Raw genomic sequence first — 19,658 nt, forward strand, 5'->3', positions numbered from 1 at the left:
CAGGCACAGTGAGTATCTGTAGCCCTATATACAGGCACAGTGAGTATCTGTAGCCCTATATACAGCACAGTGAGTATCTGTAGCTCTATATACAGCACAGTGAGTATCTGTAGCCCTATATACAGGCACAGTGAGTACTGTAGCCCTATATACCAGCACAGTGAGTATCTGTAGTCAGGCACAGTGAGTATCTGTAGCTCTATATACAGCACAGTGAGTATCTGTAGCTAAGAGATCAGTCCAGTGAGTATCTGTAGCCCTATATACAGCACAGTGAGTATCTGTAGCCCCTATATACAGCACAGTGAGTATCTGTAGCCCTATATACAGGCACAGTGAGTATCTGTAGCCCTATATACAGGCACAGTGAGTATCTGTAGCCCTATATACAGCACAGTGAGTATCTGTAGTCCTATATACAGGCACAGTGAGTATCTGTAGCCCTATATACAGCACAGTGAGTATCTGTAGCCCTATATACAGCACAGTGAGTATCTGTAGCCCTATATACAGGCACAGTGAGTATCTGTAGTCCTATATACAGCACAGTGAGTATCTGTAGTCCTATATACAGGCACAGTGAGTATCTGTAGCCCTATATACAGCACAGTGAGTATCTGTAGCCCTATATACAGGCACAGTGAGTATCTGTAGCCCTATATACAGGCACAGTGAGTATCTGTAGCCCTATATACAGGCACAGTGAGTATCTGTAGCCCTATATACAGGCACAGTGAGTATCTGTAGCCTATATACAGCACAGTGAGTATCTGTAGCCCTATATACAGGCACAGTGAGTATCTGTAGTCCTATATACAGCACAGTGAGTATCTGTAGCTCTATATACAGGCACAGTGAGTATCTGTAGCTCCTATATACAGGCACAGGTATCTGTAGAACGTGAGTATCTGTAGTCCTATATACAGCACAGTGAGTATCTGTAGTCCTATATACAGGCACAGTGAGTATCTGTAGTCCTATATACAGCACAGTGAGTATCTGTAGCTCTATATACAGGCACAGTGAGTATCTGTAGCCCTATATACAGCACAGTGAGTATCTGTAGTCCCTATATACAGCACAGTGAGTATCTGTAGCCTATATACAGGCACAGTGAGTATCTGTAGCCCTATATACAGCACAGTGAGTATCTGTAGCTCCTATATACAGGCACAGTGAGTATCTGTAGCTCTATATACAGCACAGTGAGTATCTGTAGCTCTATATACAGGCACAGTGAGTATCTGTAGCCCTATATACAGCACAGTGAGTATCTGTAGCCCTATATACAGCACAGTGAGTATTGTCTGTAGCCCTATATACAGGCACAGTGAGTATCTGTAGCTCTATATACAGCACAGTGAGTATCTGTAGCCCTATATACAGCACAGTGAGTATCTGTAGCTCCTATATACAGGCACAGTGAGTATCTGTAGCTCCTATATACAGCACAGTGAGTATCTGTAGCTCTATATACAGGCACAGTGAGTATCTGTAGCTCTATATACAGCACAGTGAGTATCTGTAGCCCTATATACAGCACAGTGAGTATCTGTAGCTCTATATACAGGCACAGTGAGTATCTGTAGCCCTATATACAGCACAGTGAGTATCTGTAGTCCTATATACAGGCACAGTGAGTATCTGTAGCTCTATATACAGCACAGTGAGTATCTGTAGCCCTATATACAGGCACAGTGAGTATCTGTAGCTCTATATACAGCACAGTGAGTATCTGTAGCTCTATATACAGCACAGTGAGTATCTGTAGCTCCTATATACAGCACAGTGAGTATCTGTAGCTCTATATACAGGCACAGTGAGTATCTGTAGCTCTATATACAGCACAGTGAGTATCTGTAGCTCTATATACAGGCACAGTGAGTATCTGTAGCTCTATATACAGCACAGTGAGTATCTGTAGCCCTATATACAGCACAGTGAGTATCTGTAGCCCTATATACAGCACAGTGAGTATCTGTAGCTCTATATACAGGCACAGTGAGTATCTGTAGCTCTATATACAGCACAGTGAGTATCTGTAGCTCTATATACAGGCACAGTGAGTATCTGTAGCCCTATATACAGCACAGTGAGTATCTGTAGCTCTATATACAGGCACAGTGAGTATCTGTAGCTCTATATACAGGCACAGTGAGTATCTGTAGCTCTATATACAGGCACAGTGAGTATCTGTAGCTCTATATACAGCACAGTGAGTATCTGTAGCTCTATATACAGGCACAGTGAGTATCTGTAGCCCTATATACAGCACAGTGAGTATCTGTAGCTCTATATACAGGCACAGTGAGTATCTGTAGCCCTATATACAGCACAGTGAGTATCTGTAGCTCTATATACAGGCACAGTGAGTATCTGTAGCTCTATATACAGCACAGTGAGTATCTGTAGCTCTATATACAGCACAGTGAGTATCTGTAGCCTATATACAGCACAGTGAGTATCTGTAGCTCTATATACAGCACAGTGAGTATCTGTAGCCCTATATACAGGCACAGTGAGTATCTGTAGCTCTATATACAGCACAGTGAGTATCTGTAGCCCTATATACAGGCACAGTGAGTATCTGTAGCTCTATATACAGGCACAGTGAGTATCTGTAGCTCTATATACAGCACAGTGAGTATCTGTAGCTCTATATACAGGCACAGTGAGTATCTGTAGCTCTATATACAGGCACAGTGAGTATCTGTAGCCCTATATACAGGCACAGTGAGTATCTGTAGCTCTATATACAGGCACAGTGAGTATCTGTAGCCCTATATACAGCACAGTGAGTATCTGTAGCCCTATATACAGCACAGTGAGTATCTGTAGCCCTATATACAGGCACAGTGAGTATCTGTAGCTCTATATACAGGCACAGTGAGTATCTGTAGCTCTATATACAGGCACAGTGAGTATCTGTAGCCCTATATACAGGCACAGTGAGTATCTGTAGCTCTATATACAGGCACAGTGAGTATCTGTAGCTCTATATACAGGCACAGTGAGTATCTGTAGCTCTATATACAGGCACAGTGAGTATCTGTAGCTCCTATATACAGGCACAGTGAGTATCTGTAGCTCCTATATACAGGCACAGTGAGTATCTGTAGCTCTATATACAGGCACAGTGAGTATCTGTAGCTCTATATACAGCACAGTGAGTATCTGTAGCTCTATATACAGCACAGTGAGTATCTGTAGCTCTATATACAGGCACAGTGAGTATCTGTAGCCTCTATATACAGCACAGTGAGTATCTGTAGCTCTATATACAGGCACAGTGAGTATCTGTAGCCCTATATACAGCACAGTGAGTATCTGTAGCTCTATATACAGGCACAGTGAGTATCTGTAGCCCTATATACAGCACAGTGAGTATCTGTAGCTCTATATACAGGCACAGTGAGTATCTGTAGTCCTATATACAGCACAGTGAGTATCTGTAGCTCTATATACAGGCACAGTGAGTATCTGTAGCTCTATATACAGGCACAGTGAGTATCTGTAGCTCTATATACAGCACAGTGAGTATCTGTAGCCCTATATACAGCACAGTGAGTATCTGTAGCTCTATATACAGGCACAGTGAGTATCTGTAGCCCTATATACAGCACAGTGAGTATCTGTAGCCCTATATACAGCACAGTGAGTATCTGTAGCTCTATATACAGGCACAGTGAGTATCTGTAGCTCTATATACAGCACAGTGAGTATCTGTAGCTCTATATACAGGCACAGTGAGTATCTGTAGCCCTATATACAGGCACAGTGAGTATCTGTAGCCCTATATACAGCACAGTGAGTATCTGTAGCCCTATATACAGGCACAGTGAGTATCTGTAGCTCTATATACAGCACAGTGAGTATCTGTAGCCCTATATACAGCACAGTGAGTATCTGTAGCCTCTATATACAGGCACAGTGAGTATCTGTAGCCCTATATACAGCACAGTGAGTATCTGTAGCCCTATATACAGGCACAGTGAGTATCTGTAGCTCTATATACAGGCACAGTGAGTATCTGTAGCTCTATATACAGCACAGTGAGTATCTGTAGCTCTATATACAGGCACAGTGAGTATCTGTAGCTCTATATACAGCACAGTGAGTATCTGTAGCCCTATATACAGCACAGTGAGTATCTGTAGCCCTATATACAGCACAGTGAGTATCTGTAGCCCTATATACAGCACAGTGAGTATCTGTAGCCCTATATACAGGCACAGTGAGTATCTGTAGCTCTATATACAGGCACAGTGAGTATCTGTAGCTCTATATACAGCACAGTGAGTATCTGTAGCCCTATATACAGGCACAGTGAGTATCTGTAGCCTATATACAGCACAGTGAGTATCTGTAGCCATATACAGGCACAGTGAGTATCTGCTAGCTCTATATACAGGCACAGTGAGTATCTGTAGCCCTATATACAGCACAGTGAGTATCTGTAGCCCTATATACAGCACAGTGAGTATCTGTAGCTCCTATATACAGGCACAGTGAGTATCTGTAGCTCTATATACAGCACAGTGAGTATCTGTAGCTCTATATACAGCACAGTGAGTATCTGTAGCCCTATATACAGCACAGTGAGTATCTGTAGCCTATATACAGCACAGTGAGTATCTGTAGCTCCTATATACAGGCACAGTGAGTATCTGTAGCTCTATATACAGCACAGTGAGTATCTGTAGCCCTATATACAGCACAGTGAGTATCTGTAGCTCTATATACAGCACAGTGAGTATCTGTAGCCCTATATACAGCACAGTGAGTATCTGTAGCTCTATATACAGCACAGTGAGTATCTGTAGCTTTCTCATATAACAGGCACAGTGAGTATCTGTAGCTTCTCCTATATAAGCACAGTGAGTATCTGTAGCTCTATATACAGCACAGTGAGTATCTGTAGCTCTATATACAGCACAGTGAGTATCTGTAGCCCTATATACAGCACAGTGAGTATCTGTAGCTCTATATACAGGCACAGTGAGTATCTGTAGCCCTATATACAGCACAGTGAGTATCTGTAGCTCTATATACAGGCACAGTGAGTATCTGTAGCCTCTATATACAGCACAGTGAGTATCTGTAGCTCTATATACAGGCACAGTGAGTATCTGTAGTCCTATATACAGCACAGTGAGTATCTGTAGCTCTATATACAGCACAGTGAGTATCTGTAGCTCTATATACAGGCACAGTGAGTATCTGTAGTCCTATATACAGCACAGTGAGTATCTGTAGCCCTATATACAGCACAGTGAGTATCTGTAGCTCTATATACAGCACAGTGAGTATCTGTAGCTCTATATACAGCACAGTGAGTATCTGTAGCTCTATATACAGGCACAGTGAGTATCTGTAGCTCTATATACAGCACAGTGAGTATCTGTAGCTCTATATACAGCACAGTGAGTATCTGTAGCCCTATATACAGCACAGTGAGTATCTGTAGCCCTATATACAGCACAGTGAGTATCTGTAGCCCTATATACAGCACAGTGAGTATCTGTAGCTCTATATACAGCACAGTGAGTATCTGTAGCCCTATATACAGCACAGTGAGTATCTGTAGCTCTATATACAGGCACAGTGAGTATCTGTAGCTCTATATACAGCACAGTGAGTATCTGTAGCCCTATATACAGCACAGTGAGTATCTGTAGCTCTATATACAGCACAGTGAGTATCTGTAGTCCTATATACAGCACAGTGAGTATCTGTAGCCCTATATACAGCACAGTGAGTATCTGTAACCCTATATACAGCACAGTGAGTATCTGTAGTCCTATATACAGGCACAGTGAGTATCTGTAGCTCTATATACAGGCACAGTGAGTATCTGTAGCCCTATATACAGGCACAGTGAGTATCTGTAGCTCTATATACAGCACAGTGAGTATCTGTAGCTCTATATACAGGCACAGTGAGTATCTGTAGCTCTATATACAGCACAGTGAGTATCTGTAGCTCTATATACAGCACAGTGAGTATCTGTAGTCCTATATACAGGCACAGTGAGTATCTGTAGCTCTATATACAGGCACAGTGAGTATCTGTAGCCCTATATACAGGCACAGTGAGTATCTGTAGCTCTATATACAGCACAGTGAGTATCTGTAGCCCTATATACAGGCACAGTGAGTATCTGTAGCTCTATATACAGCACAGTGAGTATCTGTAGCTCTATATACAGCACAGTGAGTATCTGTAGTCCTATATACAGGCACAGTGAGTATCTGTAGCTCTATATACAGCACAGTGAGTATCTGTAGCTCTATATACAGGCACAGTGAGTATCTGTAGCTCTATATACAGCACAGTGAGTATCTGTAGCCCTATATACAGCACAGTGAGTATCTGTAGCCCTATATACAGCACAGTGAGTATCTGTAGCTCTATATACAGCACAGTGAGTATCTGTAGCTCTATATACAGTACAGTGAGTATCTGTAGCCCTATATACAGCACAGTGAGTATCTGTAGCTCTATATACAGCACAGTGAGTATCTGTAGCCGTATATACAGGCACAGTGAGTATCTGTAGCTCTATATACAGGCACAATGAGTATCTGTAGTCCTATATACAGCACAGTGAGTATCTGTAGCTCTATATACAGCACAGTGAGTATCTGTAGCCCTATATACAGCACAGTGAGTATCTGTAGCTCTATATACAGGCACAGTGAGTATCTGTAGTCCTATATACAGGCACAGTGAGTATCTGTAGCCCTATATACAGCACAGTGAGTATCTGTAGTCCTATATACAGGCACAGTGAGTATCTGTAGCTCTATATACAGCACAGTGAGTATCTGTAGCCCTATATACAGCACAGTGAGTATCTGTAGCTCTATATACAGCACAGTGAGTATCTGTAGCTCTATATACAGGCACAGTGAGTATCTGTAGTCCTATATACAGCACAGTGAGTATCTGTAGCCCTATATACAGGCACAGTGAGTATCTGTAGTCCTATATACAGGCACAGTGAGTATCTGTAGCTCTATATACAGCACAGTGAGTATCTGTAGCTCTATATACAGCACAGTGAGTATCTGTAGCCCTATATACAGCACAGTGAGTATCTGTAGCCCTATATACAGCACAGTGAGTATCTGTAGCCCTATATACAGCACAGTGAGTATCTGTAGCTCTATATACAGCACAGTGAGTATCTGTAGCCCTATATACAGCACAGTGAGTATCTGTAGCTCTATATACAGCACAGTGAGTATCTGTAGCTCTATATACAGGCACAGTGAGTATCTGTAGCCCTATATACAGGCACAGTGAGTATCTGTAGCTCTATATACAGCACAGTGAGTATCTGTAGCTCTATATACAGCACAGTGAGTATCTGTAGCTCTATATACAGGCACAGTGAGTATCTGTAGCCCTATATACAGGCACAGTGAGTATCTGTAGCTCTATATACAGCACAGTGAGTATCTGTAGCTCTATATACAGCACAGTGAGTATCTGTAGCTCTATATACAGCACAGTGAGTATCTGTAGCTCTATATACAGCACAGTGAGTATCTGTAGCTCTATATACAGCACAGTGAGTATCTGTAGCTCTATATACAGCACAGTGAGTATCTGTAGCTCTATATACAGCACAGTGAGTATCTGTAGCTCTATATACAGGCACAGTGAGTATCTGTAGCTCTATATACAGGCACAGTGAGTATCTGTAGCTCTATATACAGGCACAGTGAGTATCTGTAGCTCTATATACAGCACAGTGAGTATCTGTAGCTCTATATACAGGCACAGTGAGTATCTGTAGCTCTATATACAGCACAGTGAGTATCTGTAGCTCTATATACAGCACAGTGAGTATCTGTAGCTCTATATACAGCACAGTGAGTATCTGTAGCCCTATATACAGCACAGTGAGTATCTGTAGCTCTATATACAGGCACAGTGAGTATCTGTAGCTCTATATACAGCACAGTGAGTATCTGTAGTCCTATATACAGGCACAGTGAGTATCTGTAGCTCTATATACAGGCACAGTGAGTATCTGTAGTCCTATATACAGCACAGTGAGTATCTGTAGCTCTATATACAGGCACAGTGAGTATCTGTAGCTCTATATACAGCACAGTGAGTATCTGTAGCTCTATATACAGCACAGTGAGTATCTGTAGTCCTATATACAGCACAGTGAGTATCTGTAGCTCTATATACAGCACAGTGAGTATCTGTAGCTCTATATACAGCACAGTGAGTATCTGTAGTCCTATATACAGCACAGTGAGTATCTGTAGCTCTATATACAGGCACAGTGAGTATCTGTAGCCCTATATACAGCACAGTGAGTATCTGTAGCCCTATATACAGCACAGTGAGTATCTGTAGCTCTATATACAGCACAGTGAGTATCTGTAGCCCTATATACAGCACAGTGAGTATCTGTAGCTCTATATACAGCACAGTGAGTATCTGTAGCCCTATATACAGGCACAGTGAGTATCTGTAGCTCTATATACAGGCACAGTGAGTATCTGTAGCTCTATATACAGTACAGTGAGTATCTGTAGTCATATATACAGGCCACTGACTGATTACAAGATTATAGACACCTGTGATGCTAATTAGGGGACACAACTTGATTTAACATGTCCCTTTTGTCATATTATTTTCAGGGGTCCCATCATTTCTGTCCAGGCCTCTTTCACGAGTTTAATTTTTTTAGCAATGTCTGACCTTCATTTGTTCATTTTCATAGATTTTTAATTTATTATAACTTTTGTCAGATTCAAGTTATTTCTGTGACCATTGTGGGTTTTTCTTTCATTAAACGAGGGGTCCCAACAATTAATACCACGTGTGTATATTGTAACAGCACCCTCTCTATGCCCCCTTTTGTAATAATACCCCCTATGTGCCGCACAATAAAAGTGTCGTCACAAACTAATAATGCCAACCTTGTGTCTGCAAAAATAATAAAACCAAGTCCCATCTAACCCGTCCAGTGGAGCAACTCATTTCCTATGTGGTGGACGTGGCTCCCTGTTCTGCCATATTATTTGTGGTCATCTACATTACGGGGGTATCGCGGGCTCCGGTGCCAGCTATGCCCCTGGTACCGTACCGCCGTTACTGCAGATGTAAGTATCGTCAGCCAGACGCTTGAATGGAAGATCTGCACCCCCTATAAACTGCATGGGGTGCAGCTCTGCGTCGTTTGGCGTAACCCCCATGATTACCGGTGTCTTTGAAATGTATGAATGGCCCATGAATTTAGCATTTGGTTCCCACAGATGTAACAGCCGCTGCTCCGGTCACCAGGAAATATGTAATGTGAATTAGGTTGGATCAAAGCTAATAGCCCAGTGCAAAAATTTTGTCTCAGATTGGAAAATAGCGTGTTTTATTTCCACTAGAAATGGCGCCTCTACTAATCATGGCTGCATTTGGTATTGCAGCTTGGCTCTTAATAGGGCAATACTAGATGAGAGGGAAAAAAATGACTTGCACTTTTCTTAGTAAACCTCATTGGTCAGATGATCGTTCGTCACGGAGAGATCCCCCCAAACACTTTGCTTTCTGCCCAGATCACAGTTGCCATTTTTCTCGCTCTTGTATTTTACCATAGCCCCTCGATATCGGTGAATCATTACACGCTGGGGTCCGGGGAGCGGCGGTTGAGGTGGCGCGAGTGAATTTTAGTTTTCGGCAGAAATCCTCTTTTCGTTTTTTGAAGTGTCGCCTCTTCCCGTCTTCCCCTGTGACTCGACAACAAATAAGAATTAGCGTCTCTCCGTGTCGTACGAGTCTGTTCATTAGCGAAGATGTCAAGAGTCTTCCTTGCAAATGAAAATGCGGAGACGATTCTGTGTAAGATGCTGATTGCAGCGGCTCCGACAGAAGTAAGGAAAATGTTTTAATTGCAAGATATTCTTAAAGACGCCAGAAACGACTTGAAAGGGACATTTTTTGTGAGAGCCGCGACGTCGGGGATAATTGGGCTCTCCATGGATTGATGGGGATTCTCGGCTTTTTTCTTAGAAGCTGATTATTTTTGGCTTCGTCTTAGATGAGAATTAAGAATGTCCCGGAGAATTGTTGACGATGTGTCGGCAAACGAGGACTGATGTGAATGCGCTTTATGTCCGGACTCGTGATCGGCACAGATAATGGTGGCGTTAGGCTGCGGTCACGTGTCCGCTAATCATCCGTCTGATCAGCTGCAATTGGTTATCTTAACAGGACAGACACAACTGTCTTGTCTGGCTATAAAACACATTGGAGCTAGATCCGTGTTTTTTTTCACATAGAAGTCTATGAAGAGCGGATCAGTTTAATAGTCGTCCATTATTCAGACTGTGTTTTATTTTTTGCTTACTGAATCTGTCTCAAACGGATGATTATTGAACATGTGAACTTGGCCTTAGACTGTGGGGTGCGACACTGGGTCCATTGGACCGTTCTAGGCTGTATCGCGAGGATGACCAGGGATTAGAGATGAGCAACTCTTTTGAAATTTTAATTCCACAGTTTTGTCCAAAAATTTAATTTGCTGCGAATCCCAAGTCCTCTAAATACCCTGAAAAGATGCATGTAACACTCTGAGGTCTCCTAGGACTGTATCAAACCCCTTTATTTAATGCAAACCCAGCCTTAATAATATCAACATATCTGGATATGGGTAAATGGAAGGTAACTGTTCTTCACTGCTGAGCTGTCACACACTACCTGTAGAGTTTATTCAGTGTTTTATGGCTTTCTCTTCCTATCTGTACGGCTGAGCTGTGACGTCCTCTCAATATCCAGATTCGCCACAAAATGTCTGCTTCATTCCCTGCCTTGGCTTTTATACAGGCTGTGATAGTCTCTCCTGATTGGACATAGATTTCATGGTCATGGACTGCCAACTTAATAGTATAATATGTCCCAGTATTTAAGGGTCTGTCTCCATAGCGGGTTGGTCCCTCTAGTTTTTGCCAACGAGATCTATTTGTCTGATGCCGACTCCACAGGGGATAAATGTCTTTTTCACTTTAGTTGAAGCTTTTTTTTTATAGTAGAGGAGGATTATTGTCCTTTATAATAATCTCTTGTGTGTTTTCAGGGCATTCATCTGCCTTCCTAAACCCCCCGGGGGGCATTTGTCTGTTACCGGGAATATCGAGTGCAGTTTTGGAGCTTTGAGATGCGAGCGCTTCCCCTGCGGTTTTACGGTTTACTATTTGTTTTCAATGCTGCAAACCTTTCTTTCCACAGCCCCTGAGAATGCACTGCAAGAGTTGTGCGCTGGTCACCAGCTCGGGGCACCTGCTGGGCAGTAAACTGGGGCATCAGATTGACCAGACGGAGTGTGTGATACGCATGAATGATGCCCCCACCCGGGGCTACGGACAGGATGTGGGCAACAAGACCAGCCTGCGAGTGATCGCGCACTCCAGCATTCAGCGGGTACTCCGGAGCCGCAATGAACTTCTGAACATGAGCCAGGGCACCGTCTTCATATTTTGGGGGCCCAGCAGCTACATGAGAAGAGACGGCAAAGGATTAGTTTACAACAATCTGCAGCTCATAAGCAAGATACTACCTCGACTAAAAGTCCACATCATCACCCGGCACAAGATGCTGCATTTTGATGAACTGTTCAAGAAAGAGACGGGAAAAGACAGGTAGGAAAATTGTGGAAAAAAGGAAAATAAAATTTTGTTTGAAATTATTATTATTTTTTTTTGTTTGTAATAGGATTTTATCATCTCAGGTGAGGACACTTCAGGGCCAACTTCATAGATGGTCAATATAACCAGCTTTACTTCAATGTCCTCTGCCGCTTCATTAAACTTTACATAAATCAATAGTAGAAGTGAATATAAGAAACTTGCTGAAGATAAGACAGGCTGGCATCTCACTGAGGAATCAGATTACAGCTGCCTAGAAGATAAAACAGGCTGGCAGCTCACTGAGGAATCAGATTACAGCTGCCTAGAAGATAAGACAGGCTGGCAGCTCACTGAGGAATCAGATTACAGCTGCCTAGAAGATAAGACAGGCTGGCAGCTCACTGAGGAACCAGATTACAGCTGCCTAGAAGATAAGACAGGCTGGCAGCTCACTGAGGAATCAGATTACAGCTGCCTAGAAGATAAGACAGGCTGATAGCTCACTGAGGAATCAGATTACAGCTGCCTAGAAGATAAGACAGGCTGGCAGCTCACTGAGGAATCAGATTACAGCTGCCTAGAAGATAAGACAGGCTGGTAGCTCACTGAGGAATCAGATTACAGCTGCCTAGAAGATAAGACAGGCTGGTAGCTCACTGAGGAATCAGATTACAGCTGCCTAGTTAAGTCTATGTAGAGAGGGCAGGAGGGAGGAGCAGAGTAAGAGAACAGGAAGGGAAAAACTATGCTGCTGCTTTCCAGTAAGTGTTTTATACACCCAGTTGCTGGATTCACAGCTGCACTGCTCAGCATTGCTGTTTAATGTCCTCCATGCTTCTGATACTCTCTAGTAAATGTTTTAACTCACCCCAAAGCTGGATTCACAGCTATACAATACTGATATATACTGTCCCCCTTGCTGCTGCTCTCACATGGTTTTTAACCCCCAAATTGGATTTTGATCTGTACTGCTCAATATTTTTCTATAATGTCCTCCATGCTGCTGATGTTTTCTAGTAAGTGTTTTATCCACTGGGGTGCTGGATTCACAGTTGCACTGCTCAGCATTGCTGTATAATGTCCTCCATGCTGCAGATACTCTCTAGTAAATATTTTCTCACATAAAGCTCTGATTCACAGCTACACAGTACTGCTATGCAATGTCCCCCAAGTTGCTACTCCCAAGTGTTTTTATTTAACCCTAAAGTTGGATTCACATCTGTACTGATCTGTGCTTTTGTATAATGTGCTCCATGCTGCTGAATCTTTTCTAGTAAGTGTTTTATCAACTGGGGTACTGGATTCACAACTGCACTGCTCAGCATTGCTGTATAATATCCTCCATGGTGCTGATGCCCTCCATTAAATGTTTTATCTCATCCAAAAACTGGATTCACAGCTACACAGTATTACTATATAATGTTCCCCTTGCTTATGCTTTCAAGTGTTTTTTAATCCCAGAGTTGGATTTCAAACTGTACTGCTAAGTATTTCTGTATAAAATCCTCCATGCTGCTGATGCTTTTTAGTGATTTATCTCACCCCAGAGCTGGATTCACAGATACTCCATAGTACTGTTATATAATGTTTCCCATGCTGCTGCTCACAAGTGTTTTATTTAACCCCAGATCTGTACTGCTCAGTATTTTTGTATAATAATCTCTATGCTGCTGAAGCTTCTGAACATGTGCTACATAGATCATGAAGAGCAGGAATCCCAACCGTCCCGTTTTCGGCGGGACTGTCCCGCTTTGAGGGCTCAGTCCCGCGTCCCGTCACGGCTCAGCTTTTCTCCCGGCTGTGGAGGGTGGTGGGGGGGTTGCGGCGGTGGAGAAGCGGGCACAGGTAGTAACTGGCTGCTGCAGCTACCACGTGTGCCCGCTGCTAAAGAGAATGAATATTCACTCTTCTCCACGCCCATGGGAGTGGAGAGGAGTGAATGTTCATTCTCTTTAACAGCGCACACTGTCAATCGCAGCCGCCGGCTTCCTGCTGTGGCTCCGCGATCCTGTGTGCCTACTATTAGAGAGTATGAACATTCACTCTTCTCCACTCCCATGGGGGTGGAGAAGAATGAATATTCATGCTCTTGAGTAGCGGGCACAGAGGATCGCGAAGGTGCAGCAGGAAGTGGGCGGCTGCGACTACAATGTGCACTATTAAGGAGAATAACTATTCACTCCTCTCTACGCCGGGACTATGGGCGTGAATATCCCCGCAGCTCACCTCGGCATCTGAGGGCGCATGGCAGTGATGTAAAGCGCTGCTCAGATGCTGAGATCAGCTACTGACAGACAGGACACAGCAATGGAGCAGCGGGGAGGAAGAAAGGTGAGTAGAAGTGTTTATTTTTTTCATGTGTCCAGTGATGGGGGGCCATGCATTCCAGGATTGGGTTTGAGGGGGCCATACATACCAGGATTGGGTCTGAGGGGGCCATGCATACCAGGATTGGGTCTGAGGGGGCCATGCATACCAGGATTGGGTCTGAGGGGGCCATGCATATCAGAATTGGGTCTGAGGGGGCCATGTATACCAGGATTGGGTCTGAGGGGGACATGCATACCAGGATTGGGTCTGAGGGGGCCATGCATACCAGGATTGGGTCTGAGGGGGCCATGCATGCCAGGATTGGGATTGGGTCTGAGGGGACCATGCATACCAGGATTGGGTATGAGGGGCCATGCATGCCAGGATTGGATCTGAGAGGGGCATGCATGCCAGGATTGGGTCTGAGGGGGCCATGCATACCAGGATTGGGTCTGAGGGGAACATGCATGCCAGGATTGGATCTGAGGGGGGCATGCATGCCAGGATTTGGTCTGAGGGGGACATGCATACCAGGATTGGGTCTGAGGGGGCCATGCATACCAGGATTGGGTCTGAGGGGGCCATGCATGCCAGGATTGGGATTGGGTCTGAGGGGACCATGCATACCAGGATTGGGTATGAGGGGGCCATGCATACCAGGATTGGGTCTGAGGGGGCCATGCATGCCAGGATTGGGTCTGAGGGGGCCATGCATGCCAGGATTGGGTCTGAGGGGGCCATGCATGCCAGGATTTTGGTCTGAAGGGGCAATGCATGCCAGGTTTGAGTCTGAGGGAGCCATGCATACCAGGATTGGGGATGAAGGGGCCATGCATACCAGGATTGGGTCTGAGGGGGCCATGCATACCAGGATTGGGTCTGAGGGGGCCATGCATACCAGGATTGGGTCTGAGGGGGCCATGCATATCAGAATTGGGTCTGAGGGGGCCATGCATACCAGGATTGGGTCTGAGGGGGACATGCATACCAGGATTGGGTCTGAGGGGGCCATGCATACCAGGATTGGGTCTGAGGGGGCCATGCATGCCAGGATTGGGATTGGGTCTGAGGGGACCATGCATACCAGGATTGGGTCTGAGGGGGCCATGCATGCCAGGATTGGGATTGGGTCTGAGGGGACCATGCATACCAGGATTGGGTATGAGGGGCCATGCATGCCAGGATTGGATCTGAGAGGGGCATGCATGCCAGGATTGGGTCTGAGGGGGCCATGCATACCAGGATTGGGTCTGAAGGGGCCCTGCATACCAAGATTGTGTCTTAGGGGGCCATGTATACCAGGATTTGGTCTGAGGGGTCCATACATACCAGGATTGGGGATGAGGGGTGCCATGCATACCAGGAATGGGGATGAGGGGATTATGCATACCAGGATTGGGGATAAGGGTCCGTGCATACCAGGATTGGGGATGAGGGAGCCATGAATACCAGGAATGGGGATGAGGGCCGTCTGCTGAATGCCCCTCATTACCAGCGCCCCTCTGACAACTCCTCCTGCCAGGGAAGAAAGAAATGGTAACTGGACGTGGATTGGGGTGTGACCAGGGGCGTGGTCAAAATTTGCCGCTACATGCTCCACATGATCTGTCCTTCTTTCTCTTCTTCAAAAGTTGGGAGGTATGCCCTCTTGTCTGTGTGTGCTGTGTAAGGGAGACGACATAGCAGCTCATCTCCCCCCACTATCTAAGAAACAACTGAAAACTAGAGGGAGAGATTGCAGAGGGGAAAACTGGTGATAGTTCAGGATGCAAGTCATATAATGGCCAGAAATCGTGTTATTCCTCATCTACATACACAGAACAACATGTTCTGAAAAATCACCTCAAACTACCCGCATGCTTTAAACAAAGCTTAAAGGGGTGGTCCAGGTTTGGGGCAAAAGTCTGAAATCACCCTTATAGAGCATATAGTTATGGTCTGTCTTTATGAGACAACCCCTTTAAGGACTATGTCCATTGTGTGCAGCTACTTTGTAATTCTCCAGTTTGTAGTCTGTTACTATGGAAATATATTTAGCACAGGAGCTGCATGCACAGAATGATAGCAAAGATTTTTTAATCTCAACTTGCAAACTTGCTTAGCTTTTAATTTTAGGTGCTCTGGGCAAGTATACGAGATGGTTGCCATTATAGGGTTTTAAGGGATGAAAATGTGAAAGGAAAAATCTAAAATGGTTTTCCCGAAACAGTGCCACTCCTATCTGTAGGTTGGGTCTGGTATTACAGTTTCACTACATTAAAGTGATTTGGGCTGAGCTGCAATGCCACATACAACCTGTGGACAGGTGTGGTGCTGTCTTTGGAAGAATGACACTAGGTTTTTCCAATTGTGTTCAGCCCTTTTAAGATATTTCAAGGATTTTCCCAGTATCATGGTTTCAGTCCATGAATATCACCCATAGTCCTTAGTCAAGAATGTATCAAGATGAAAAAATTGATACAATCCTGCCCAATCGTGTGATACAGCCAGGAACGTCCCGCACCGTGAAGTTGAGCGATGGTTGCAGCGATCGTTGATGATCAGTCTTGTTTTGTTTTTTTCCAGCCAAGGGCTGAGATCCTCCGGAAGTCGCAGGGTTAAACAATCTTCTGAAGAAACAAAGGAAAGTGACAAAATTATCGGAAACAATTTTACTTGTCAGATAATTGATAATGAGCAACAGAACGAAGCGACATGAGACCGGTCTGAACCTGGCGGCAGCTCGTCCCCCGTCAGTCACCGTGAAGCGCAGATTTTTCACCCTTTTTAGATTTACGCTGAGTCCTCGATTTACATTAATATTCCAGTGGAATTCGCAAGACAGGATTTTAATTATTGATCCAAAATAGAGATGGATGAATGCGAAACTATCGAGGAGGTTTCCGGATGGATACATTATTAAGATTTGCTGTTTATTAGGTTCAACGTTCAGTTTATGTTAAGTGTTAATTATGGTGATGCCAGATGGGCACCCGAGGAATGATTGCCCCGAGGTCCCAGGCTGCGTTCTTAGAAATTATCCTTCCTCCATCTCCTTAAAGGAAAACTAAACCCTGAAATAAACGGATAAATAAGAGATCTGGTGACGCTCGCTGCTTTAGAATCACTCAGAGAATGTGTCAGATTAAGTAACAGTTAGTGCCCGATTCATTATTGCGTTTGCACCTTTAATTGTCAAGTTTATTTGTTTTTTTTTTAAGCAGTTTTTCATTTGCGCCTTATTATTCTTTCACCTTTTTTAAAGTTTATTTTTTACATTTTCTCCTGGATATTTTTTTTATTTTCTTTATTCTGGGCGAAATTTGAGGTTTCCAGATCTTTTCAGCCGAATCAACAATTGAAGCTTTTTAAAAAGTTGCAAAAACTTTTGTGCCGATGTATGTCTGAAACGTTTGCGCAGGTTTAGCGACATTTTGGCAGAACATCTGACTGTTTGTTCATTCTTGCCATTTCCATCTTACTACAGCAGTGTTTTTGATTTTTGGAAATGGCAAGAATGAAGAGTGTTTTTGTTTTTGGGCAATTCATTGATGTTTTTTTTTTTGAAGGGGAAAAAACAAAATCTCGACGAATACAAAAGATGAAAAGAGATTTAAAAAAAAATCAAAACAAAACCGCAGATGCTGAAATTGGACCATTGGTCGTCTACAAATCCCACAGAAAACACGAATTAATGTCAACCTGATCAGTCCCATCTGCAAATTTCCAGCTTTATAAAAACCCAGCTTCCTCTAACCTTGTGCCAAAAAACTGCAGCCATGGGTTCTTCTAAGCAGCTACCTCTGAAAATGGTGGAGGCCACAAAGCAGGAGAAGGCTATAAAAAGATAGCAAAGCGTTTTCAAGTTGCCCTTTCCTCAGTTCAAAATGTAATTAAGAAATGTCAGTTACCAGGAACAGTGGAGGTCAAGATAAGGTCGGGAAGACCAAGCAAAATTTCAGTGAGAGCTGCTCGAAGGATTGGTAAAGAGGCAAATCAGAACCCCCCCTTGACTGCAAAAGACCTTCAGAAAGATTTAGTAGACTCTGGAGCTGTGGTATATTGTTCTACTGTTCAGAGACACCTGCACAAATATGGCCTTCATGGAAGAGTCATCAGAAGAAAACCTCTCCTGTGTCCTCATCATAAAATTCAGCATCGGAAGTATGCAAAAGAACATCTAAACAAGCCTGATGCATTTTGGAAACGAGTCCTGTGGACCGATGAGGGTGAAATAGAAGTATTTGGCCACAATGATCACAGGTATGTGTGGAGAAAAAAGGGCACAGAATTTCAGGAAAAGAACATCTCGCCAACTATTAAGCATGGGGGTGGATTAATCATGCTTTGGGGCTGTGTTGCAGCCAATGACATGGGGAACATGGCTTCTACAAATGGATAATGGTCCTAAACACATGTCAAAATCCACAATAGACGACCTCAAAAGGCGAAATTTTTTTGAATAGTGGGGCTTTCAGGCTTTGAAAACCCATTTTAAATATTCTATACAGGGTTCTCGTCTTTTATATATCAAGCACAATTCTCACTTTGGAGGAGCCCACACGTCCGTGCAAAACAAGGACAGGCTTTGAACTTCATTGAGAACCATGCAATGCCTGATTTTCGCTGTGGAGGCGCTGCAGGAGAATTGAGCACTTGCTCCCAGACTCCCCCAGCTGATCACTGGGTTTCTCATTAGTGAGACACCCAGCTCGTGATTCTGAGACGCTGTTTCCTTTTTTCTTCTTTTTTTAATATCAACAAACTAAGAAGTAAATCTTACATTCTGTATACAATGTATCTAATTAACGTATGGAATGTGGGAAGAAAACGGAATCACCAGGATCCTCAAGTCAATAATATGGAAAGGAACTAAATCAAATTTGAAGATGGCGTCAAATTATTCTACCTTCATACAAAGTGGTATCAGATGTTTGCTCTGTGGATGATACTTCTTGGATCTGAAGCTAAGGACTTCGCTTACCTGTGGCCGGAAACGACCGGTGACTGGATACCTGATTGCCGATGGTCATTAAATAGATTACACGACAACGCTTCTGTAGTAGATCGATCTGTGCAGATAGGTTTTCATTGTTCTCGGCAGCACATGTCCTGTTTACAATATGCAGTGTGCTGCCGAGAAAGATTATATTTTAAGCAAGTTTAGAAATCGTTTTTCCGATAAACGACTTCTTGCTTGTTTGTCGGGTGATCGTCAGCCTGTTTACACCACCGGATTATTGAGAAACGATCCCTCCAAGGACTGTTTGTCATTGTAAAAGGCGATGCCTACCTTTTTTTAAGGCCATTTTTCCTTTTTACGTAAATGCATCTAATTGAGGTTAAAAATAATTCTTATAAAGCTTTTGCACTTTTTTGCTTTCTTTAACTTTTCTGCTCCACGGTCTATAACTTTTATCTCTGTTTTGTTTTTTAACTCTTCTTAACTTTGATGTGTTCTGTAAAAACCAAACTGCGCCAAATCTTTAAAGACACCCAATTGCAAGTAAGAAAAAAAGGTTCCCTAAAATGGGCAACCCCTTTTAAGTTGAACGAAGCTCAAATGACATGGAAAGTAAAAATCGACAGTCTTCAGGTGAGATGATGATGATGATACTTTCTGCTAACATGAAACACATCTTGTATGGCAGAGATGAGCGATTCGGTTGAGCGCTCTCGTTGCGGCTTCTCCTGACTGACGTGAGACTAATAAGAACGAATAAC

At 43.6% G+C, this 19,658-nt stretch overlaps 1 protein-coding gene across 1 annotated transcript in view; it reads left to right on the forward strand.

Annotated features, from left to right (window-relative positions):
• Positions 1–19,658, forward strand: part of ST6GALNAC5 (ST6 N-acetylgalactosaminide alpha-2,6-sialyltransferase 5) — a 210,777-nt gene that overhangs the window by 161,013 nt on the left and 30,106 nt on the right. The window contains exon 3 of the mRNA XM_073643929.1: positions 11,248–11,657. Within this exon, the coding sequence (XP_073500030.1) occupies positions 11,248–11,657 (410 nt within the window). The remainder of the gene's footprint in view (positions 1–11,247; positions 11,658–19,658) is intronic.

This window comes from Phyllobates terribilis, unplaced genomic scaffold (genome assembly GCF_046119375.1).
Source record: "Phyllobates terribilis strain yellow unplaced genomic scaffold, ASM4611937v1 Scaffold_8__6_contigs__length_399053987, whole genome shotgun sequence".
Classification (NCBI taxonomy): domain Eukaryota; kingdom Metazoa; phylum Chordata; class Amphibia; order Anura; family Dendrobatidae; genus Phyllobates; species Phyllobates terribilis.